The 20,656-nt window shown below is 55.5% G+C and overlaps 1 protein-coding gene across 1 annotated transcript in view; it reads left to right on the forward strand.

The window, feature by feature from the left end:
- The window catches only part of ZBTB46 (zinc finger and BTB domain containing 46), a 62,771-nt gene that overhangs the window by 34,519 nt on the left and 7,596 nt on the right, over positions 1–20,656 (forward strand). The window contains exon 3 of the mRNA XM_039237067.1: positions 4,930–5,214. Within this exon, the coding sequence (XP_039092998.1) occupies positions 4,930–5,214 (285 nt within the window). The remainder of the gene's footprint in view (positions 1–4,929; positions 5,215–20,656) is intronic.

A 20,656-nucleotide genomic window follows, 5' to 3' on the forward strand; every position in this document is an offset into this window, starting at 1 on the left:
CGGCAGGTTTTCCGTTAGCGTTTGGTCTGTGCACACGCTTCCACGCCCTGCTCGCGCCGGGCCCACCGCACCCCTTGACCAGTCCAGGTAAACACGTGCACCCAGACGCCGCCGCGGAGGAGAACGTCCCCTCCGCCTCCGCCGCCCAGCGCCGGCCCAGCCCCGCGCCCCTGACCTGACTTCCCTGACCTGAGTCCACGTAGCCCGTCCAGCGCTGCTTCTGGGAGAAGCCACGCGGTGCGCGCCCTGTGGGGCAGCTCACGTCCCCCGAGCCGCGTCACGGGGTGTGTGCTCCCTCCTCACATCACGTGTCCGTGCTTCGTGTCCCACCTCTTCTCACCTGGTACCTGGGCAGTAGCCAGTTTTTGCTATTATGAGCAAGACTTCTGCGAACATTTTTGGGAAGCCCATTTTGTGGATGCATGTTTTCACTTCTCTTGAGCAAATACCTTGGAGTGCGGCGGCTGGGTCTCAGAGACAGGGTGGCCTTAGTTTTATAAAAACCTGCAGGCTTTTTCCTGTGTCTGTACACCCCAGCTGCCCGCCCAAGGTGGGGAATTTTGGTGGCTCCACGTCCTCCACGGCTGGGCATGTTGTCTTTTTTCTTTTTTTTAAGATTATTTATTTTGAGAGAGAGAGAGAGAGAGAGCGTATGCATGAGCAGGGGAGGGGCAGAGAGAGAGGGAGGGAGAGAGAATCCCAAGCAGGCTCTGTACTGTCCACACAGAGCCCGACGTGGGGCTCGACTCACAAACTGGGAGATCATGACCTGAGCTGAAACCAAGAGCCGAGGGCTTAACCGACTGAGCCTCCACCGCCCACCCCCCCCATGCCCTGTGTGTTGTCTTTTTAATCTCAAGCACCTAGATGAGTTTGATGAGTTTTGACAAATGGCATACACCTCTGCCATCTGGATGGAGAACACTTCCATTGCCTGAAATGTCCCCTCCTGCCCTTTCCACTCACCCCATCCAGACACGATCAGGACCCACATCCGCCACCAAGGACCCCTGGGTGCTGCCCTCCCGATCTCTGGCAGCCGCTCACCCGCCTGCGCGTCTGGGATTCCAGCTTGCTTGTGGGGTTTGTGGTGTTGCCACGTGTCAGAAAGGCACCTTGTATTTCCAGAATTAGAACGTGTGTCCTGTTCTTCCGCTGCCTCGCCCCTCCTGGTGTGGACGTGGGCTTACCCGGGCGGCCTCCGGTGCTGCGTGCAAGCTCTGAGGATGGGAGGTCCCTGTGCAGATGCGCATTGGCTGTTGGGCGAACCCCCCGGGCCCTTGCTGGCTTTGTGTGAAGCTCCCTTTGCTCCACGTCATCTCAGCACTTGCTCTTGTTCCTCGGTCACTTTGTAGCGTTCCGTGGGGCGTGCTGTCTCCTCCCTTCCATTTGCAGCTCCCTGATGGGCCACGTGGTCGCTCTTCTCTCCCTGTGTATCAGTCACTTGTGTGGCTTTCCTCGTCAGGGTCCCTCCAGGCCGGTTCGCGCCATCGGGTTTGAAACGTTGGCCGTGTGGAGCCGATGCTGGCCCGCTTACCCGCCGCCGGCGCTCTGCTTTGCCCGAGTGTCTGTTCGAGCCTTGAAGGCGTTCTGGTTGTCGTTGAGCGTGTGTGTTCTGGGTACGAGGCCCTCACCAGGTGTGTGCTGTGCAGACATGCCCTGTCTTTGCTTCGTGTTTTCACCTAACATTGTTTTTGGAGGAGGATACATTTCACATTTTTGATGAAGCCCAAATTGTGAACATTTTTCTTTTATGGCTTTTACATCACAGAAGTCGTTGCCGAGCCCCATGTGCTTTTCCTGGAAGTTTAACAGATTTCGGTGTGACACTCAGGTCTGTGGTTCACATTGTTTTTCGTACACAGGGGTCTCGTTCCGGTACTTTTTGCCAAAAGCTTGTCTTTTACCCACTGAATTCCCTTGCTGAGCAAGTGAGGAGATAAATGTTAGGCAAAATACACACTTAATCTTTGTTGAACTGGATTGTACCCGTTTCGGTGTGATTTGGGCTGTGACCACCCGGCTGGGCGGGCTCTCTGACACATGGGAGCCTGTTCGGTGGACGAGACGTCAGGCCGAGCAGGGCAGGGCTGCGACATCTATGCCAACATTCTCAAGTGCCCCTTGTGAGCACTTTTAGGAATTGTAAAGAGTGGAGATTTGGGGAAACGTTAGAAACTGGGTCCTGGCTCTCGACCAGGCCGTGCCCCCCAGGACGCCCTGGCTGTGAGGTCAGTGCCCCTCGCCCTGACCCTCCCAGCCTTCCACCCTCCGTGGCAGCCCTGTCCCCCAGGCTCTGGGCCTCACGTGCCTGGAACCCACTCTTTGCTGCCCCGAATCGGCCCATACCACTGCCTGATCTAGTGTGATCATTTAAACATTCTGCTTATTTTCATTATCTTTTTTGCTTTTCAGTTGAAGATTGTAAGCTAAATTTTCAAGTGTTACGGTGTATCATTTATAGAAGAGAAAAAAAAACCCACTGTATTCCCCTGTAGAAAAAAACCTTTACAATTAACATGTAGCCCTTTACAATTAAATGTTGATATTTTTAATCCTGTTTTCTCCATTTATTAAAAAGAGGTCAGTGGAGCACCCAGGTGGCTCAGTTGGGGAAGCGTCCGACTTCGGCTCAGGTCACGCCTTACAGTTTGTGAGTTGGAGCCCCACGTGCAGCTCTGTGCTGACGGCTGGGAGCCTTTGGGTTGTGTCCCCCTCGCTCCCTGCCCCTCCCCCCCACATGCTCTGTCTCTCTCAAAAATATATACACATTAAAAAAATAAAAGAGGTCTGCATCAGGAAGTCGCCCCACGTGCCTTCCTGCCGCTCATGCGGTTGGCGTGTGGTCACCTCTTGCTGCCGCATGCGTGTGGCGTGTCTGCAGGCGAGCCACTGCCCACGTTGACCCCGTGTCCAGAGGAGGCACAGCTTGTGTGCACACGTGTATGAGTAAGCATGTGCACATGCACACATGTGCATGTGAGCAAGCGTGCATACGTGAATGAGTGTGTGTGCGCGAGCATGTGTGAGCAAGTGTGTGTGTGAGTCTGAGTGAGCATATGAGCAAGTGTATGTGAGTGTGTGTGTAAGCCTCTGTGTGTGAGCAAGCATGTGAATGAACATGTGCATGTGAGCAAGTGTGTGTGAGCATCCGTGTATGTGAGCAAGCATGTGTGTGAGCATCTGTGTGTGTGAGTGAGCTGTGCATGTGAGTGAGCATGTGAGCGTCTGTGTGCGTGTGAGTATGCGCACGTAAGTGAGCGTGTGTGAGAGCCTCTGTGTGTGTGAGCCAGCACGTTTATGCATGCACACGACCATGTGGAGGTTCCAGATATAGGAATACCTACGTTACTAACTTACAAGTGAATTTTGGGAGCTCAGTCCATTTTTCAGACTGAGATCGGATGCTTGGTGCCCATGCCAGCCTGAGTCCTTGGATGTCATCGGGACAGGCAGCCTCCGTCTCCGCTCCAGAACCTCCCTGCACAGACAAGCCTTAGGCGGGGGGCGGGAGTGTCCGTGCCAGGCCTGCGATTCGCAGGGTGGGCTGCGTGAGGGGTGCAGAGGGCTGCTTGGACATCCATCCTCGAAGCTCCTGGGGGAACTCACTGCGACGTAGAAGGGTCAACGGCCTGCGCACGCATTGCCTTGGCTTCCTGGGTCCGTGCACGGGGCGGTGTGTGTCAGCGCTTTGGGCCTTTTCATGGCTGGGCATAGTCTGCCGTGATGTGTGCCAGCCGCTGCTAAGCACGTGGGCTGTTTTGTCTGACTTATGACCAGTGTCTCTGTGAGTGTGCACGCACGCCGCCCTGTGGACGTGCCCCATTGCCCTGGGCGCTGGCCCTCCAGGGGCGCGTCAGGCCCTCCCGCGCGGCCGTGCCATCGGACGGTCGTGGCGGAGGGTGTTCCAGGTCCCTCTTGTCCTCAGCTCTTTTTACCATCCAGTGCTTGGGGTGCAGCCGCCCCGCGGTGTGGCTTCTGGGTGCATCTCCCTGAGGACTGGGGGTGTCAGATGCTGCTCGCTGGTCACTTTTGGGTCTTCTTTGGATGAATATCTGCTCAGGTCCTTTGCCCACTTTGGAATTAGGTTGAGTTGGAAGCATCTGGAACTATTCTGATCAGGTCTTCGAGTCGGATCCATGGTCTGCAAATATTCTCACGGCTTGTCGCCTTTCTTCCTTTCCTTTTTAAAAAAATTTTTTAAAAATTTATTTATTTATTGTGAGAGAGAGAGAGAGGGGGGGGTGAGGACAGAGAGAAGGAGGGAGACAGAGTCTCACGCAGACTCCGTGTTGTCCTTGCAGAGCCCGACGCGGGGCTCAAACTCGTGAGCCTCGAGAAGATGACCTGGGCCGAAATCAAGAATCAGACACGTAACTGACTGAGCTCTCCAGGTGCCCCCCTCCCCCCGTTTTAAAAATTTTAAGTGGACTCCGTGCCCGCCAAGGGGCTCAGGCTCAGGACCCTGAGGTCGAGCATCACCCGCTCCTCCAACAGAGCCAGCCAGGCGCCCTGTCTTCTCGCGTCTCGCTAGCCTCCTCTGAGACCTCGAAGGTTCTGGTTTTGCCAAAGCCCAGTTTACCTGTTTGGTTGCGGGCTGTCGCTGTCCAGTCCCGGGGCCCGTCGCCAAGGCTGAGACCGTGCCTGTACTTTTAGCTCGTACGCTGGGTCTTTGATCCCTTTTCTGTGTCGCCTCTTCTCAGAGAGATGAAAATGTTGCAGGAACGTGACAGCCTCTGTCCTGGGGGGGTGTCCCCCACTGTGCTGAGTGGAGCCCCTGCCTGAGGCAGGTGAGGGGCCTCCGCCCGCACGACGGGGCTGGAGTTCGCAGAAGCAGCCGGGCGCCTGGAAGCCACACCCTGGCTTCTCCCGAACGTGCCAGTTTCCCGTGGAGACTCTCAGGTGACCTCTGTGTGTTTGCTCCCCCAGGCGCCGACCTGACCCTCGCCGAAGCCAGCAGCTCCGACAGCCGCGGGGACAGGGCTGAGCTCTACGGCCACGTGGACGAGGGTCTCCTAGGAGGAGAGGCCAGCTTCCTGGGCCCGCCCCTCACCCCCGAGAAGGACGAGGTGCTGCACCAGGCCACCGCGGTGGCCAACCTGCGGGCGGCGCTCATGAGTAAGAACAGCCTGCTGTCCCTCAAGGCAGACGTGCTGGGAGACGACAGCTCCCTGCTGCTGGAGTACCTGCCCAAAGGCACCCACTCCCTGTCCCGTAAGTGCTGCGCGCCCTGTGCCGGAGCAGGTGGCCGTGAGGTGGTGGGGAGGGGCGCCTGTCCGTCGGGAGATGGGGACGGTGGCCGCACTGGCCTGGGGTCACGCGGGAGGCCGCGTGGTAGAGAAGGTGGTTGATGCTCGGTTGTCAGGGCAACAGCAAGTGCTTGTTCGAACGCGTCAGGCTGAAGTCCCTGAAATCGAGGCGTCTGCACCAAAACCCGCCTCAGGCTTCTAAGTGCCGGGAAGCGTGGCCCCGTGCGCGGTGAGCGAGGTGGGACCGACCGGGACTCGGGCTCCCTCTGCTGGCCCTGGTCCTGCCCGGGCGCCCGTGCCTTCGTCCATTCACAGGGGGAGCGGCCCGCGCCACACATATCCTTGCTTTGTTCCCGCTAGACGTGCTGGTCACACCTGAGTGTTTAAAGGCGTTGGGTGCTCGCTGCTTAAATCAGCTCAACTCCACTTGTCCCGAAGCCAATGACAGACCATCCTGAGAAGCAGCGAAAGGGGCAGCGGAGCCGTGGGCGCCCAGACGTCCTTCTCCCGACCAGCCACGGGGCATTGGGTTTTACGTGTAACCAGCCGTGAGCCCACTGGGTGCCAGGCACAGACGCCCTGAAGACCCAGTCTGGGGGCGCTCAGGGAGCATGGCGGTCTCAGTGCCCTGGGGGAGGCAGCGTCGGTGTCTGGCCGTCCTGGGATTCGCGCACGGTGTGTGGGTGGTGCGCCCCTGGGCGCCGGGGGGGTTGGTGCGAGGCCTGTGAGCCTGTGGAACACGAGGGGTGGCCCGTGTGGACGCAGCGGTCGCCCGAGCACCATGGCAGGAAGCAGGTTCATCGTCTGTTCAGGGTTTGGGAAGCGCAGCCCTGTTTTCATGCTCAGTGTAAAAAAACAGTATTTTTACAACCTTGTTTTCACGAGCGCTGACGTTTCCTAAGCTTTGTGCTGGGGCGATGAAGACCCGCTGTGGCCAGTAAAGACTGAAAGTGGGACCGACATGTCCATTCTCCTCATTTCCCGGGATGGGAGCAGCTGCTGCCGCATTCAGAGCAGCCTGGATGCAGGGGTCGGCTCGCGGGACTTGGTTTGAAGTCAGACCCAGAGCCGAGCACCTCGCCGGCGGCCGCTTGGCTTGGGCGCTCCGTGACACGCGCGTTGGGCTCAGTTCCTCAGCTGACAAGTGAGTGGTTTGACTTTAAAGCAGTAATTGATGCCTGTGGACCTTGGGCGCGTGAGCGGCGCTCGGACGACCTGCTCCACACGTCGGTCCCGCCGTGTCCACGTCAGACCCTGTGCTGTGGGCAGGCCTCTTGGGCCGGGGCGGCCCCAGGACGCTTGAGTGGCGCTGGGGGACGACGGGACAGGTTTTGTGGATCTCACGGGGGGAGCACACGGGGATGGACCAGGAACCGGTGGCCGTGTGGGGAGGTGGGGGCACACGCAGTCTGCCCCCCACACGCTCCTCATGCCCGCGTGGAGGCCACACGTCACAGACTGCGGGGGCCCGACCGGTGCCTCTGCTGCCGAGGGTGACTTTGGAACACGGGGTGGTTAACAGTGCCTTTCACCACCTCCCTGCCTCCAGCGTGGCCTCTTCCCCAAGGTGTGTCTGTGCCGGGGGCCACCCCAGGTCAGGCACTGGGCCTCGTGGGGCGGGCTGGAGGGATGGGGAGCCGGGCCATAGAACCTTCTGCTGCTTCTTTTTAGCGCGTCTGTGACTAGTTTTGGGTGAAGTCTCTCCGTGGGTTTTGGTGTTTTGTTATTTCTGTTATTTTGAACTTCTTTGCTTTTAGGATTCTAAATTACCCATTTTTCTTGGAAGAACCTACCAGAGGCAGAGGGGCCAGAGATCGTGGTGTGAAAATGGGTTATTTTAAAACATTATTTTCTGACGTCCTACGTAAAGCCTGTTTCTGGGTATTTGTTACAGCGAGAATGAAAGTGCCCAGGGAACAACTGTTTCCCAGGACGCTGTGGTCGGCCGCTGGCCCCGCCCCCTGCCCGGTCCCTGGCGGGTGGCTGCGTGGGATCAGGCGACGGAGGCTGGGCTGCGGTTGGGTCAGCACAGGCGGGGCCACCTGTCCAGCACCCGCTTTCCACACGGTTGTCACCGCGAGGGCGTCAGTATTGGCGTGTGGCCTGGGCCACTCTGCACGTTTCTGCACCGCGAGAAGGGGCCGCAGTGACTCCCGTGTGCTGTCCGCTCTGTGGTTCCCGGTGTCCCGCACGTGGCCAGGGGTCAGGGTTGCCCCTCCGCGGCCACGGCCGGTTTCCAGATGTGCCTTTGTCCGGGGGAGCGCGTGTTCCATTCAGGGGAACGCGGCCCGGCAGGGCCTGGCTCGGCGCTTCGGTCCCGGGCCTCCCTCCTCGCGCCCCAGCCCCCGCTCAGTGTGCAGACGTGCTCCCAGGGCCCGGGCGCCCCTGGCGGCTGACGTCTCCGGCCCGGTGAGCAGGCTGTGTGTGTGCACGAGCCTTCCACGGCGCATGGAGGAGGCGCGCTGATAGCAGAGTCCTGGGGTGGTTCCCGGCCAAGGGACCACCCGTAGCTCAGGCAGGTGCAGGGGCCTCTGCTTCCTCCTCGGGCGGCTCAGAAAGGAGAGGGGCCTGGGCTGTGGTGTCGGGCGTCCCCAGAGCCTGGTCTGGTGCGAGAGGCGGGGAGCGCCAGAAGGCCAGACCGTGGTAGCTCCAGCCTCCCTGGGCTGGTCGTTAATGGTGCGCATTTTGTTACATGGTGTCTGGAGTGCCCCAAATGGGTCCACATCCCAGCAGACGTGGGCTCGTAGTTGGAGAAGCGAGAGGAAGGCGTGGCATTCAGCACTAGCAGCCGCCGGGCACGGGGTCCCGTCCCCACTCTGCCAGGCCTTCCTGAGGCGGGACGTGCTGTGGCTCAAGCTCCGGCCGTGGCAGTTCTGCAGGTGTGTAAATCAAGAGGCGTGTCCCACGTGCGGGCAGCGCATAAGCGGGAGTCCGCGGCTGGCGTTCACGGGTCCTCCTGAGCGGTCTGGAACCTTCTGGGGAAGGTCGAAAAGGTCTAGTCATATTGGCCTGGATAGTAGGTTTATCAGACAGTTTCATTTCTTGATCAACAGTATTTAACTGATTAAAGGGACTTTTGTGCTTTTCACGTTGATTTAGTTTAACTTGGTTCTTTTACTTTCACCGTGTGTCCAACGGTCGGCCAGCACCCCCTGTTCACAGCCCTCGTTCACGGCGTGGAGCCTGAGCAGCATGGGCCCCAGACCCAGCCCTGCTGCATTTGCGAGCGTGTGCTGGTCTGAGAGGGACCTTGACACAGGTGTCCCCTTCCTGGGGCCGAGCTGCCTGTGCAGCAGGAGGGTGGGTGCCTTGCAAAGCTGCCACGTCCCCCCAGTGGCCGACATCGCCCAGCTGCCGCGGTGTTAGGTCGGTAGATACTACGTGGGAAGAATGAGCTGAGGTCCCCCCCACCCCTGTGCTTATGGTGTCATATCTGAGCAGAACGTCATGCCACGTCCCCTCCAGCTCTTCACGGGGAGGGAAGCCACGAAAGAGCACGGCGTGGCCACAGGTGGGGGCTTCCTGCACGGGCCTGGGAGCCTGGCCCGGCCTGCAGGCCCCAACACCCAGGCGCACGTTATGGGAAACAGCGGAATGGGTGTCTGTTTAAAGATTATTTCCCATCGTGTGTAAAAACATGAATCAAGGATGACCTTTTCTTGATTCTGGATTGACCCTGGAATTTTAAACAACTTCTTGCAAAAAGGCATTGGATGATGTCACTGCACTTCTAGAGAAATGACCTGCTCGACACGCCTCGAAGCGCTTGGTGGAAGATCGTTTGTCAAGGCCACAGGTGCGCACGTGCTTGTGTTCGCACAATGTCTCCTTGCCTTCTGTGCCAGAACCCCCATTGTAATCATTTTGCTTCTGGGAGAGAAACCTCTCCCCCAGACAAGTGGCATGTGGAGACCCTGCTGTTTGGGGGTGGCAAGCTGATAAAAGTACCCAAACACCAGCCTCTAGCGAGACCTGGCTTCGTCACATGGCAATGCTCTGCTCACGGCATCAGGATCAAGGACTCCTGGAACTCTCCAGAACAAGCCCGCCAGCGGGGATCCCTTCACGTGGGTGAGACTCGTTTCCTGTGTTCCCAGGGCCCGCCACCAGCCCGAGTCACTCTTGGGGTTGCTGACCGCAGAGCAGAAGCCCCCCTCTGGCCCCTCCACCCTGCACTCAGAGCCCAGGACACCTGCTCTGGTGACGGCCAGCCCAGGTAAGAAGTGAGAGCGGCAGGCACGCGCCCTAAGTCCCACGTGCACGCAGGTGCATCCCCGGCGTGTCCTGGGCCATCCTCAGGGGCTCATAATGCGCCTCCGTGGCAGCTCCTGTGCAACTAGACGTCGCTGATGCTCAGCTCAGCCGGTGAGAGGAAGTCGCTTCAGGCTGACAGAGTCACAGGCTTTTGCCGGGTACCTGTCAGCTCTCTCACAGCGCTGGGTGTGTGCACGTGTGTGTTTACCGAGGCACGGCTGACACAGTGTCCCATTCCGTGCCGTGTGCGCAGCCCGAGTCCACGGCCCTGCGTGCCCTGTGCGCCCAGAGCACCCTCCACCTGTCACCCCTGATTATGCTTCCTCTGCGTGCTTCTCACGTTTCACATTCGTGTAATATAAACACGTACATAAATAAATGTAAACACAAGTGCATCTTTTAAAATTAATTTTTATTTTGAGAAAGGTACAGAGAGAAGGCGGGGGAGGGGCAGAGAGAGAGGAGACAGAATCCCAAACAGGATGTGGGGCTCGAACTCAGGAACCAGGAGATCATGACCCAAGCCAAACTGGGGAGTCGGGATGCTTAACCGACTGAGCCCCCCAGGCGCCCCTAAAAGTACATTTTTATATTTAAATTAAGAGATTTTTCTGAGGAATCTGCCCTGATGTGAAGACATTTGATTCGTCAACCGTGGGTGAAAGAGCAATGCTGGCTGGTCGTGGGCCGGCTTTGCAGGCGGCACACTTGTGCCAGCCACGGACCCCGGGGCCTCAGGAGGGCCACGGACAGCGAGCACTCCTGCCCGTTCCTCGGGTGCGAGCGGCTGTTTGTCGCCCTGAAGGAAAAGAACTATTGAAGAAGAACTTACTCACAGATGTTGGATTTTGAAGTTGATGGAGTGATTCGCATGCGGTCTTTTCCAACAGGGCGGTTTGGGTGGGAGACGGATCGTGTCCGTGTGTGGACCCCCCTTCGCATGTCCGCTCCCTGAGAACCAGTGTGGCCTCCTTCCCAGATGTGGGGCAGCTGGTCCTCATGGTGACGGGGCAGGGCCAGTGACGGGTGGCATTATCACGTCCTGACCGCCTGTCACTTGTCTGTCTCTTGTTCTAGACCGATGCCCCTTGTCACCCGGAGCCCTGGGCTCGGCAGCGAGGCCGCCCCGGTGGGTGTCTGGGGGCTGCAGGGCTCCTTCCAGAGCACTGTGTGGCCAGCGACCAACCCCCCTCCCCCAACGGGTACCCAGAGCTCCAACAGCCTGACCCAAAGTCAGCAAAGGAGCCGTGGGGGAAGCACCCGTGGGAACAGGGGCCTCTGCTGAGCCTTGCAGCCCCCAGGCCAGAGAGGCCTCGCCAGGCACCTCTGTCTGTGCCGGAGCAGACGCTCCCTCCCGCCTCTGCTTCAGCCGGGCCTGGCGTTCAGGTTTCGTGTCCACCAGGTGACGGCAACGCCACACAAGACGGGGGCAGCTGTGGGGAGCAGCACTAGGCGTCGGTGCAAGCCTTTAAAGCTGTCACCTTTCGGGCGCTTGGGGGGCTCAGTCGGTTGAGCGTTCAACTCTTGATTTCGGCTCAGGTCATGATCTCCTGGTTCGTGAGTTCGAGCCCCGCGTTGGGCTCTGTGCTGACAGCGTGGAGCCTGCTTGGGATTCTGCCTTCCTCTCTCTCTGTTCCTCTCCCATTTGCTATTTCTCTCAAAAATAAATAAACATAAAGCAATTACTTCTTGAACCCTCTCCGGCAGCCAGCTGAAGGGTTTCCAGGGCCCTGTGGGCGGGCAGGCGGGGCAGGGGCTCCTCCAGACGGCCGGGCTTGGGCTCCCCAGGGTCGTGCAGGGCTTGCCGTCCGTGGGGGCCGAAGAGCACCCTGCCCTCCCTGGAGAAAGGAGCCTGGTAGCTCTGACACCATTACCATCTGGAAAAATCTGAGGACCAAGCCTCGGCATGGTGCTCCTGAAGCAGATGTCTCGCTGTGTCGCCCTCCGCAGGCGTGAAGGTGACAGCCGTCGCTGGAGAATTACTGAAGCTGCTTCTTTCCAGAAAGAATGACTGTGCGGTTGGCCACGGTCATTGGACGTGTCGGGCTCCACGTCTGCTCACTTGCATGGAGCAGGTGGCCGTGGGTGTGGTGGGCTGTCTGGGGCCCGGAGGCTCACGTTTGGCGGCAGCCGGTGGTTTCCTCGGACGGAAGCAGGCAGCCCCGGTCCAGGCCGGCGGGGGGAGGCAGAGTGGCTTCTAGGGGAGAGGTGCTTCCCCATCAGTCTGCAGGGGCCCCCGCCCTCTCCGGGCCCAGAGCCGACCGCGGCTGTGGCTCGCCTGGTCCGGGGGCAGCCCCGGCTGCCTCCATACACAGCGGCCGCGGGCTCCACTGTTTAAGTGAGTTCTGAAGACCGAGGAAAGCCAGGTTTCAGAAAGGCTGAGGGTGTTGTCCTCGGTGTTCAAAGATCAGTCGACGCAGGTCACGCTTCCGAGAGGCCCTGGGCCCCGTGGTTTATGTCAGTTCCGTTTGTTTTGAATACCGTTTCTAGAGACCGTCTTCTTTTTTTGTTGTTCCAGAGGGGATCTTTGAGCTGTGCAGTCTCAGAGATTTCACGTCTAAATGTGGACACACTGGCAGAAGCAGCCTGTGTGGATGGATGTCTGGGCTCTGAGTTCACCGGGTGGGGACACAGGCCCAGCGGCTGCTTTCCCCTCGTTTGCTCCCGCGGCGGACTTTTCCCCGGGCTGGACGGAGTGTGGGCATCTGCGCTGGGGAGTGTCTGTGCGGTTGTGCTGAAAGGCTTTGGTTAAAATTTTAAAACAATCATGGCGCCCGGCTGGCTCAGTCGGTGGAGCACAGGAGTCTTGATGTGGGGACTGTGAGTTCAAGCCCCAGGCAGGGTGTGGAGATTCCTTACAGATTTTAAAACAAAACATTTCAGACGAGTTCCATGGTGCCTAAGAGAAACAGGTTTGTGGTAGGCGGTCCAGTGATAAGAGGTGCAAGAAACAGTTCAGAGCAGACAGTGGTCTGATTTGGTTGTTACATTTACCACCGTTTCCCATCAAAGTGTACAGCCATCTAATGTGGTGTTCCCAGCAGGTGCGTTTAGATACCCGTCGCTTGTATTTTGTTGAATTTCTCTTTGAAATGTTGTGGCTCATGGGTTGATCTCAAAGAGTTTTCTAAAAACTTATCAATATGTAACGTTAATCTCTCTTGGTCACAGAGAATTTCAGTAATAAAAGGTTGGCTCTTGTTCAGGTGCATTTACTGCCACATAACCCGCTCCACACCTGTGGGCTTCTGGGTGTAGTCACTGTGTTCACGTGGTGGGAAATGAGCGATGCCACAGGCTCGACTGTCAGTCCCATGGCAGGGGTGTGCACGTGTGCGTGTGCATGTGTAGAAATGAAGTCTCCACACTTGGGGACATTAATTTGTTAATTTAGATTGCATTTAAAATAGATTATCCAGGGGCGCCTGGGAGGCTCAGTGAACTGGACAACTCTTGATCTTGGAGTTGTGAGTTCAAGTCCCACATTGGGTTTAGACTTTACCTAAAAAAACAAAAAAAGAAAGACCCAAAAATCCAAACACTTATAATATATAATCTAGTCTTGATTATTGCTGGATTTGTACTTGTGTATATAACTCCGTTACTGGGGAAAAGGCACTGCTTTATTTTAACAAAAACTCTCTAACCTTGTAGTTTCAGCCACGACGAGCTTGTACTGGGCTTACTTTCCAGGCAGAGACCACTTGCAGATCTGGCGCACATGCACGCCCGCAGGCGCACGTACGCCCGCCCTGGAGACCGGCCGGCACAGGTGGGACTTACAGGCTGAGCCCCCGCAGAGAAGAGCACACAGGAGGGCTGTTCTCACTTGGGGGTTCGCGGCATGGTTCCAAACAGCGGAGCAGCGGCGCGCTGTGCCAGGGAGATGGAGGGCATCCTTCAGGGCCCCCAAGGGGGCTGGACCTGGAGGGGCAAGTCTCAAGTAGCAAGAACCCACAGACAAGGCGCCCCCAGATCTGCGCACGAGCCCTTTCAGCTCCTGAGCCACGCAGGGAGCAGAGTGTTCCTCGGAGGTGCATCTCTGGGACACGGGACAGTCCAGGCCCGGGAGGGACATGAGGGACACCGGGCTTTCAGCAGAGACCCCGGAGGGGCCACGCTTTGATGTGAGAGTCACTCCCTCAGAGTAAGACCAAACCCAAATGAGACCAGATTTAGCCCCAACAAGAACTAAAGTGACGCTCACGGGGCGGGGTGGGGTGGGGGTGAGCCTCCCAGATGTGTGTGCTCAACCGAAGTAATAACAACAATGAGACAAAACCTTGGCTGTCTTTAAAAGAGTGACCGCATGGGCAGCACCTCTGCCGTCTCATCGGCCATGCCTGGTGTCTAGGAAGAAGTGACGGCGTGTGCTAATGACCGGATCCCTCTCGGGAAGGCAGGCACACACTGCATTCACCTGACAGGGACATGAAGACACACTACTAACACATTCAAGGAACATTCTGGAAATGAAAGTATAATATCTGAAGTATTCATTACATAGTTTAATAGCAGTCTGGATAGGGTTAGTGAACTAGGAAGCTCATAGGGAAAAAACAGAAGAATGGAAAAAGCAAAGAGACACATGAAACACAGTGAAAATGCTTAATGCATGTGTACCTGGGGTTCCAGAAGGAGAGAGGAAGTGGGACAGAAGCTCAGTTTCCCAAAGCTGATGAGAGACGTCAGCCTACAGATTTCAGAAGCTCCGGAACCCCAGAGCAGAATGGATTCCGGAAAAAGCAACAGTAAACGATATCTGGGCACGTATGGTCAAAGTACTGGACGCCAGCAACAAAGAGACATCTGAAAGCAGCCGGTGAGGAAAGTGTCCCCTTCCTGGGGAACGAGACCGATGACACTCTCCAGCAGAGTGACCCCTACGGGCTGTGGGGGGCCTGCCCCCTGATGTGCCTGCAGAAACGCCGTTGCTGACACGGGCTGCATGAAGACCCCTGAGAACCCACCGCCACGTGACCGCACGCCGGCTGGAGGGCAGCCCCGGCGAGCGACCTGCAGAGTGACCACGCGAGCGGTGGAAACGCATCTCGATTGTTTAAAGTAACATTTATAGTTTCTTCCCGGGTTTTAAGCAGGAGTTGGAGTGTAAAACTTGACATTAACAGCACAAAGGGTCCAGGATGGATGAGCTTGGATGGTTCTTGGATTCTTTGTGAAGTCACGTAAATAATGGCAAAAATGATAAAGTACAGCTCCATGGCTTATGAAGAGAAAAAAAATGGAATGATACTTGAATAATTTGAAACAAGGCAAGCAAGGATGGCTAAAGAAACAAAAAACATAAAGGACAGAAAAACCACACAGATAATAAGAAGGTAGATCTCACCAGCTGTGTCCATCGCTACACATGGACTAAAGACTCCAATAAAAAGATGAAAAAAATCTGTTTTAAAAATTCACTGTCTGTAGGAGACGGAAGTCATAGATAAAAACACAAAGTGTTAAAGCAAAGCGATAAATAAGGTAAACCTAGGAAACACCTGAAGGAGATCTTTCATCTTAACATCAAAGTAAACTGAAGAAATGTTACTCGAAGGACATTACAGAATGAAGAAGAGTCAGTTCTGTGGGAATGGGACCCCCTAAGTGTGTGTGTGCTTAGGTTCAAATATAGGAAGTACCGACACCTGGGGGCTCAGTCTGTCGAGAGGCTGACTCTTGATTTCGGCTCAGGTCATGATCTCAGGGTTGTGAGATCGAGCCCCATGTTGGGCTCTGCACAGAGCGTGGAGCTTGCTTGGGATTCTCTCCCCGCCCCCCCTTCCTTCTCTCTTTCTTAAAATAAAAAAGAAAATATAGGAAGTAAAAGCTGACCGCAGTCAAAGGAGAAAGACGAGCCCACGGTAGTCAGGAGTTTTCACACGTCTTCTCAGTAGTTGACGGGACAGCAGACTGACGTCAGAGAGGACAGAGATCTGAGCGGTTTTCAGGTGTTAAATGAACTGTGAGTTTCTGAGGTAAATCCATTGCACCACAAGGTGTCCTTTTCATCTCTCGCTGGATTTAACGTGCCGCTTGGTGTAGGTGAGAGATGCCGCTTGTAGCAACACCATTAAGCAGCCCGAGACTTCCACACAGCAGCGCAGTGAGGCGGCCACAGAACAGGCGCGTGAGGGTGGCTGTAATGCAGGTCTCAGAACCAAAGGACTAGAATCCTAGCATGTTCTCTGACCTCGGTGAAATTCAGTTCTTAAAAAACTAACAGCAAAAAGGTACTGGAATATCCCCTAAATGTTTGGAATTCAAACAACATACGTTGTTTTTTGTTTTTTTTTTTTAATTAAAAAATCTTTTAAACAATTATTTATTATTAAGAAACAGACACAGAGCATGAGCAGGGGAGGGTCAGAGAGAGAGGGAGACACAGAATCTGAAGCAGCTCCATGCTCTGAGCTGTCAGCACAGAGCCCGATGCGGGGCTTAACCCCACAAACTGCAAGGTCATGACCCGAGCTGAAGTCAGACGCTCAACCGACTGAGCCCCCCAGGCGCCCCCAACTTATGTTTAAGTAGTCTGCAAGTCCAAGAATAAGTCACAGTGGAAATTATGAACTATTTTTCACTGAGCGTTGATGAAAGTAGACACCATGAAAGTAGACACCATCAGGACCTTACGCCTCTAGCTGCACGTAGGCTAATTTGGGTCAAGAAATGAGAGGAAGAAAAGCAAATTAAGCCCAGTGAACTAAAAGCAGACGTCCAGGAGGGAAGTGAACAGAGCTCAACACCGGGGTGTTTAAAAGATTCATAAAGCTAATGAAGCCCTATCAAAGGTGATCAGCCTAATAGAAAGCAGTGCTAATTGTAAATAAAAGGTATGGAAAAGGTCACCACTAAGACCCTATGGACGTTAGAACAATAATAAAATACCGTGAACAGTCTTGTGCCAACACATTTGACAAGTTGGGGGAAATGTGCAAATTCCTTAGAAAACACTGTATCAGACCCAGGTGCACCAGGTGGGCCCGGGGAAAGCACGTGCAGGAGCCCCGCCCACGGCCTCCTCGAGACCACCGCCACCGCACAGGCCCCGGGGGGCCGGGTGAGTGACTGCGGCGGCTCGCGGGCGGGCCACGCGGTGCTGGCGCGGTGCTGGGGCGACGCTCGGAGCCGGCGGGCGCGGGAACGGCTCCGCGGGAGGAGAGTCACTTACTACATCTTGGAATCGGCCAACCCTGGAGGCGCTGCCGCAGGACCCCAGACGCCGAGCACCAGAGCACAGGGGAGAAGGCAGCGCGGACCCTGACCGCTGGGGTTGTCCTCTCGCGGAGGGCGCGGCGGACACGGGGACTCGACCTGCAGTGACCCAGGCAGGCCGGCGGCGCGTCGGGGCCCCGCTCAGACCCTGACGTGGGCGGGTGCGCCTCCGCCCTTCTGTTCTGTACGTGGTTCCCAGTGAATCGGATGTCGAGGAGAAAAATGGATCTTGATTTCTACCTCAGGCCAAGTACAAAAATTAATTCGGGATGGGTCATAAGCCTAATTACAAAAAGTAAGAGGTTTTCCGGAAGAAGCCCTAGGAGAGAATAGCTTCTGATCACGGTGGTGGTTTCTTTTTTTTTTTTTTTTTTTTTTTAAATGTTTTTATTTATGTCTGAGAGAGAGAGAGACAGCATGAGCAGGGGAGGGTCAGAGAGAGAGGGAGACACAGACTCTGAAACAGGCTCCAGGCTCTGAGCTGGCAGTCAGCACAGAGCCCGACGTGGGGCTCGAACCCACGGACCGCGAGATCGTGACCTGAGCGAAAGTCGGACGCTTAACCAACTAAGCCACCCAGGCGCCCCTATGTGGTGGTGGTTTCTTAAGCAGTTCATAAAAAGCACTGATAATAAAAGTTTGATGAAATGAACTTTATTAAGATTACTAATCTCTCCACTAAAGATACCTTAAAGGGAGTAAAAGGCCAGTCACAGACTAGAGAAAATGTTTGCCATAAATATATCTGACAAAAGACTCATATTCAGAATACGTAAAACTTTAAAAATCTAAGAAAGAGGCAACCTAGCAAATCTATGAAAAGGCTGAACAAGCACTTCACCGGCGGGCTCGGTGTCTCCAGGGGATGGGACGTGCATTGTGGCCTCTCGGCCACCAGGGGCAGGAGTGCAGACACAGACAGATTGAGGGGACCCGGGCTCTGCGAACGTAAAACGGCACAGCCGCGTGAGAGGCTGCTTGGTATCTACCCAAAGGGGACACACAGGTGCCGTGTGGCCCAGGCACTCCTGCGTTCGGTGTGTGCCCCGCAGAGATGCGAGCCGTGTAACCGGGAGGCACGCGTGTGGGAGCCTTCTGAGCACCGCCGTCCATTAGGTCGGATATCCTTCAGCTGTGGGACGGTGCGTGGTCGGGTGGCCGTGCCACGGAAGGCGTACTACACGGCGACAAGCACAAACAGGTCGTGCTCCAGGCGGCGACGTGGTGACTGTGGACTGTGTCATGTGAATGACACCGGACCGGAGTGTGCGATCCCACAAATACAACATCCTAAAGCAAATGTATGGTGACAAAGGGCAGAACAGTCATCGCCCATGGGGGGACATCCACCAGGAGGGGCCGGGAGCGCCTCAGGGTGCTGCGGACGAGCCGAGTCCGGATGAACGTGGTGGTAATGTGGGTGCGCACATCGGTGAAAACTCACTGAGCTGTCCAGTTAAGGTGTGAGCGCTTCATGTGAGGCTGGGAAACTTTCAAAAATAATGTGGACACATAGCTTCACTCTATTCTAACACAAAGTAATTGACAGCCCAATTAACTTATAAACAGGAAAACAAAGTGGGGTTCACTTGAAGTGGAGTCTCTTGGAAATTGTAATCAGAGGAAGGCTCAGAAATCCAGATGGTGATGAGTTGAGACTCGTGTGCGCTTCTGGAGAACCCACCCCTGTGCACCTGTCTGCAGCCTGCAAACTCCGTGTGACTTACTGGGGGTTCATTGGAGTCTTTGATGATATCATGAAATAGTTCTGGAATATTCGCTTGAATGGTGGATCTTTTTTTTTTTTTTAACAAATAGTTTATTGTCAAATTAGTTTCCACATAACACCCAGTGCTCATCCCCAAAGTGCCCTCCTCCATGCCCATCCCCCCTCCCCCCACATCCATCAGTCCTCAGTTTTTGTCAGCATTCAAGAGTCTCTCATGGTTTGCCTCTCTCCCTTTCCCCCACCATTTCCGCCCTTCTTCTCCCCCTTGTTCCTCCGTCAAGTTCCTCCTAATCCTCCTATACGTGCAAACATATGATATTTGTCCCTTTCTGCCTGACTTATTTCACTCAGCATAACACCCTCAAGGTCCATCCACGTTGCTACACAGGCCAGATTTCATTCTTTCTCATTGTCATGTAGTATTCCATGGTATAGATAAACCACATCTTCTGGATCCATTCGTCCGTGGATGGACACTTAGGCTCTTTCCATGTTTTGGCTATTGTGGAGAGTGCTGCTGTGAACATTGGGGTCCATGTGCTCCTATGCCTCAGCATTTCTGTGTCCCTTGGGTAAATTCCTAGCAGTGCTGTTGCTGGGTCATTTGAATGGTGGATCTTAATGACAGCTCAGATTCTCCTGCAGCCCCGCGTGGGGCAGGGGAGGTCCAGGGGAGGCCGCGGGTGGTACCTGCCGAGTCGTGTTCTCATAGATCCGTTTCTGTAGAATCACAGTCGGATGTCCCTGAACTTCTAGTCGGGCTGGTGCTGCGTCTAAAGCCCTGCTGTTCGGTCACTGACGCTGCTTTGCTGGAATGCCTGGTCCCAGGCCAGAGGGTTCGGTTTTTAGGACAGATCGGCAGAGCATCTGTTCCAATTTAATGATATTTGTGCTTTTTTCACTTACCTCAAATGCTCTTTCACCACTGGCCTTCTAGAGCTTTCTTAGTGTCTATGAGAAGGATGCTGTGTGATGGCAAAAGTTTTTCTAAGATACAGACTGTAAATCACAGGTCCTAGAAGTGTCAGGTTCTTTCCAAGAGGAAGTTATTTCGGTCACGACAGCCACTGAACATTTCCCTCCACGCTCATGGTGCTGGCCACTAAATGAGTGGCTTGAGTGGTGCCTCCCACGCACAAGCTGTGTCCACGTCCGAATCCCTGGAACCTCTGAGTGTGACCCCGTTTGGGAAAAAGGGTCTTTGCAGATGTAGTTAAACGAGATCATCTTGGAACATCCACATTGGACCCAGGTCCAATGACAGGTGTCCTTATAAGAGACAGAGAGGAGGGGCGCCTGGGGGGCTCAGTCGGTTGGGTGTCCGACTTCGGCTCAGGTCATGATCTCATGGTTTGTGGGTTCGAGCCCCGCGTCGGGCTCTGTGCTGCCAGCTCAGAGCCTGGAGCCTGTTTCGTATTGTGTGTCTCCCTCTCTCTCTGACCCTCCCCTGCTCACGCTGTCTCTCTCAGAAATAAATAAAACATTAAAAAAAAAGAGAGAGAGACAGAGAGGAGACGCACAGAGGAGGAGCCACGCGAGGGAGGCAGAGGATGGGGGACGTGGCCACAGGCCCAGGATGCCTGGATCTCAGACTCTGACTTGCAGGCAGGTTTCTGTGGCTTTAAAGCTGCCCAGTTTGTGGCTTGTGTTCTGGCAGAGACAGGAAACTAAGAAAACACCGAAACATAACCGGGGCAGGGTTGCTTCAGAGTATGTGAGTTTTAAGTGTCCTGTGGCCTCACAGGGGCTCTGTTCCCGGGGACAGGCCTGACGGGGTGGGTACCTGAATGAGCTAAATTGTTTTTCTAGGGAAAAATGCACTTCCGCACGGAGAAATTTTTTTCACGTGTACGTCTGAGTTAAGTGCAGAAGGCTAGAATATGTAATGCGGCATTTTAGCTGTCCTGTTTATAGAAGCAGAATAGAAGCCATGACTACATTCTCCAGGAAAAGGTGGTTTTAAATAAAATAACATTAAAGTTCATTTCCTCTCCTCCCTTTCCATCCCAGAGTGCACGGTGCTTTCGCTGTACTTGGTGACAGTATGGAAGTGGGGTCACGGTGCCTCGTGCGACAGGGCACGGGGGCGGTGGGGCTCCTGACTGCCAGGCGGCCCGAGCCGGCAGAGGCCGAGGAAGACGACCATGAGGTTGTGCCAGGTATGACGGGCACGGCCAGACAGGCGGACGTCCCCGCGGCCCGG

Source organism: Hyaena hyaena, unplaced genomic scaffold (genome assembly GCF_003009895.1).
Source record: "Hyaena hyaena isolate Hyena2069 unplaced genomic scaffold, ASM300989v1 scaffold_118, whole genome shotgun sequence".
Classification (NCBI taxonomy): domain Eukaryota; kingdom Metazoa; phylum Chordata; class Mammalia; order Carnivora; family Hyaenidae; genus Hyaena; species Hyaena hyaena.